Source organism: Etheostoma spectabile, unplaced genomic scaffold (assembly GCF_008692095.1).
Source record: "Etheostoma spectabile isolate EspeVRDwgs_2016 unplaced genomic scaffold, UIUC_Espe_1.0 scaffold270, whole genome shotgun sequence".
NCBI lineage: Eukaryota > Metazoa > Chordata > Actinopteri > Perciformes > Percidae > Etheostoma > Etheostoma spectabile.
The window spans coordinates 134,269-136,471 of NW_022605574.1; the positions used below are offsets into that span (position 1 = coordinate 134,269).

Sequence of the window (2,203 nt, forward strand, 5' to 3'; positions counted from 1 at the left end):
CCGACCTCCGGTGGAGTTGGGGGAGGGGGATGGCAGGTCGACCACTCCCGTCTCCAGCTCCTACAGGAGAGAAACCTCAAGGTTTTAAACGTCCAGTAAACATCCAACCTATCAAGAACCACTGTACAGATATCCATACCTGACCCATCTCTGTGAGAACCACTTGTAACAGATCTGTCCATACCTGACACATCTTGTGAGAACACTTGTAACAGATCTGTCCATACTGACACATCTCTGTGAGATCACTGTAACAGATCTGTCCATACTGACACATCTCTGTGAGAACCACTTGTAACAGATCTATCCAACCTGACACATCTCTGTGAGAATCACTTGAACAGATCTATCCATACCTGACACATCTCTGTGAGAACCACTTGAACAGATCTGTCCATACTGACACATCTCTGTGAGAACCACTTGTAACAGATCTATCCATACCTGACACATCTCTGTGAGAACCACTTGAACAGGTCTATCCATACTGACACATCTCGTGAGAACCACTTGTAACAGATCTGTCCATACCTGAACATCTCTGTGAGAACCACTTGAACAGATCTGTCATACATGACACTCTGTGAGAACACACTTGTAACAGATCTGTCCATCCGACACATCTCTGTGATGGTGTCGTCGAAGACCCGCCTGCGTCGTCCGCCCCTCCCCCACCAGCTTCCCTTCCAGGCCCTGGAGGGCAGTCGGAGGTCCGAGGCATTCAGCTTCACGACCTGACGGGCGATCTGCACGAAGGCGGTTTACACTTCCGCCCCCTGCAGACACAAAAAAGCAACAATTCCACATTTTACGTAACCTTCCTATCCATTCTGTATTATTGCCGTGTTTTAAATCTGTCTTTTGAGTGTACACGAAATTACATGGATTCTATTCTCATATTTTGTATTCAACAAATATTATTTAATTTAGCTAAGAGATTTTTTAAATCTCTGTGAAAGGACCATCAATGTTTGTTGTTAAATGGCTTCACAATACCAAACACAAAAAGAAGCAATTTCAAATCACTTTGGACCATTATTGTCACATATCTGTGTCTAAAACGTTGGAAAAGCTAGAGCAGATAATAAATAAATAACACTGAAAAAGCTACAGAAGTTCACTCGGGACAAACTACAGTCATTAGATCGAGAGAAGTCATTTAGATGCGTACACTGATTTTACATTAATTCGGCTTAGGTGGTCCCCAAAACTGCTGGTGTGTGTAGAGAAAAACCTGAACCGCTACTGACCACTTTTAAAATGAGCGTAAAAGCCCCAAAAAGAACCGCAACCATTAGTACTGCGCTTTCACAGAAATGCTCATCCACCTTTATTGTATTTCACCATGCAGCTTGTCACACACACCACCACACACACACACAACAACACACACACAACCACACACACACACACCACACACACACACACACACACACACACACACAGAGAGATAAAGTCCATTGGAGTACTGACCGTGTGGAGATCCGTTTCACGGGGATCTGGGGTCCGTAGTTCTTGCCCTGCACCATGGTCTTGCCTATGGAGCGCACCATGGGCAGAGTGTACACTCTGGGGGCCAACAGGGGCCTCAGCTGGCCCTGGACAAGCCCCCAGGTACCGGCATTGTAGTGGGACGTACAGCCCTGCAGAAAAAAAATTACATTTATTATCATTACATATTGTAAAACAGTGTGATGTAGCTTTAACTGCCTCACAAATCTTAAGCTTTCAGTTCATTTCTTTTAATAAAAAGTTATAAGTTTGATTCAATGACATTTTTGTCAAAGTCTAAATTCAACGCCACCTTTACCTCCTTGTGTTACATCTTCTTAAAGCAAAGATGACCTCTGAAAAGCACTTTGAATTGCCCTGTTGCTGAAATGTGCTATACAAATAAAGCTGCCTTGCCTTGCCTTGAAGATGGGTATTACATTTCAAAATCATTAGAGAAACCCAATCATTACATGCCCTGCCCTATCCCTCCCTGCTTCCGTCTGACTGCCTCAGTTTCTTGTTTTTTTCCACCCTCCCCAGTCACCTCAACAAATTCCTTCATGTGATCACATAATAATAGTAATAATACATTTTATTTATAATGCCCACTACATTACTAATGAAAACTCAAAGTGCTACAGTAGCAAGGAGTTAAAAACAGTTCCCAGAATATAACAAAATCCACAAATAGCAATAAAACACCATAAGA

At 43.0% G+C, this 2,203-nt stretch overlaps 1 protein-coding gene across 11 annotated transcripts in view; it reads right to left on the reverse strand.

Annotated features, from left to right (window-relative positions):
- herc1 (HECT and RLD domain containing E3 ubiquitin protein ligase family member 1) overlaps positions 1 to 2,203 on the reverse strand; it is a 77,106-nt gene that overhangs the window by 11,126 nt on the left and 63,777 nt on the right. For 10 of the 11 annotated variants that reach the window (XM_032510683.1, XM_032510675.1, XM_032510677.1 and 7 more), the window contains one exon: positions 1,474 to 1,643. In XM_032510683.1, the coding sequence (XP_032366574.1) occupies positions 1,474 to 1,643 (170 nt within the window). Of the gene's footprint in view, positions 1 to 657; positions 777 to 1,473; positions 1,644 to 2,203 lie in introns of those variants that run through there. The other variant, XM_032510681.1, reaches the window with a different exon arrangement.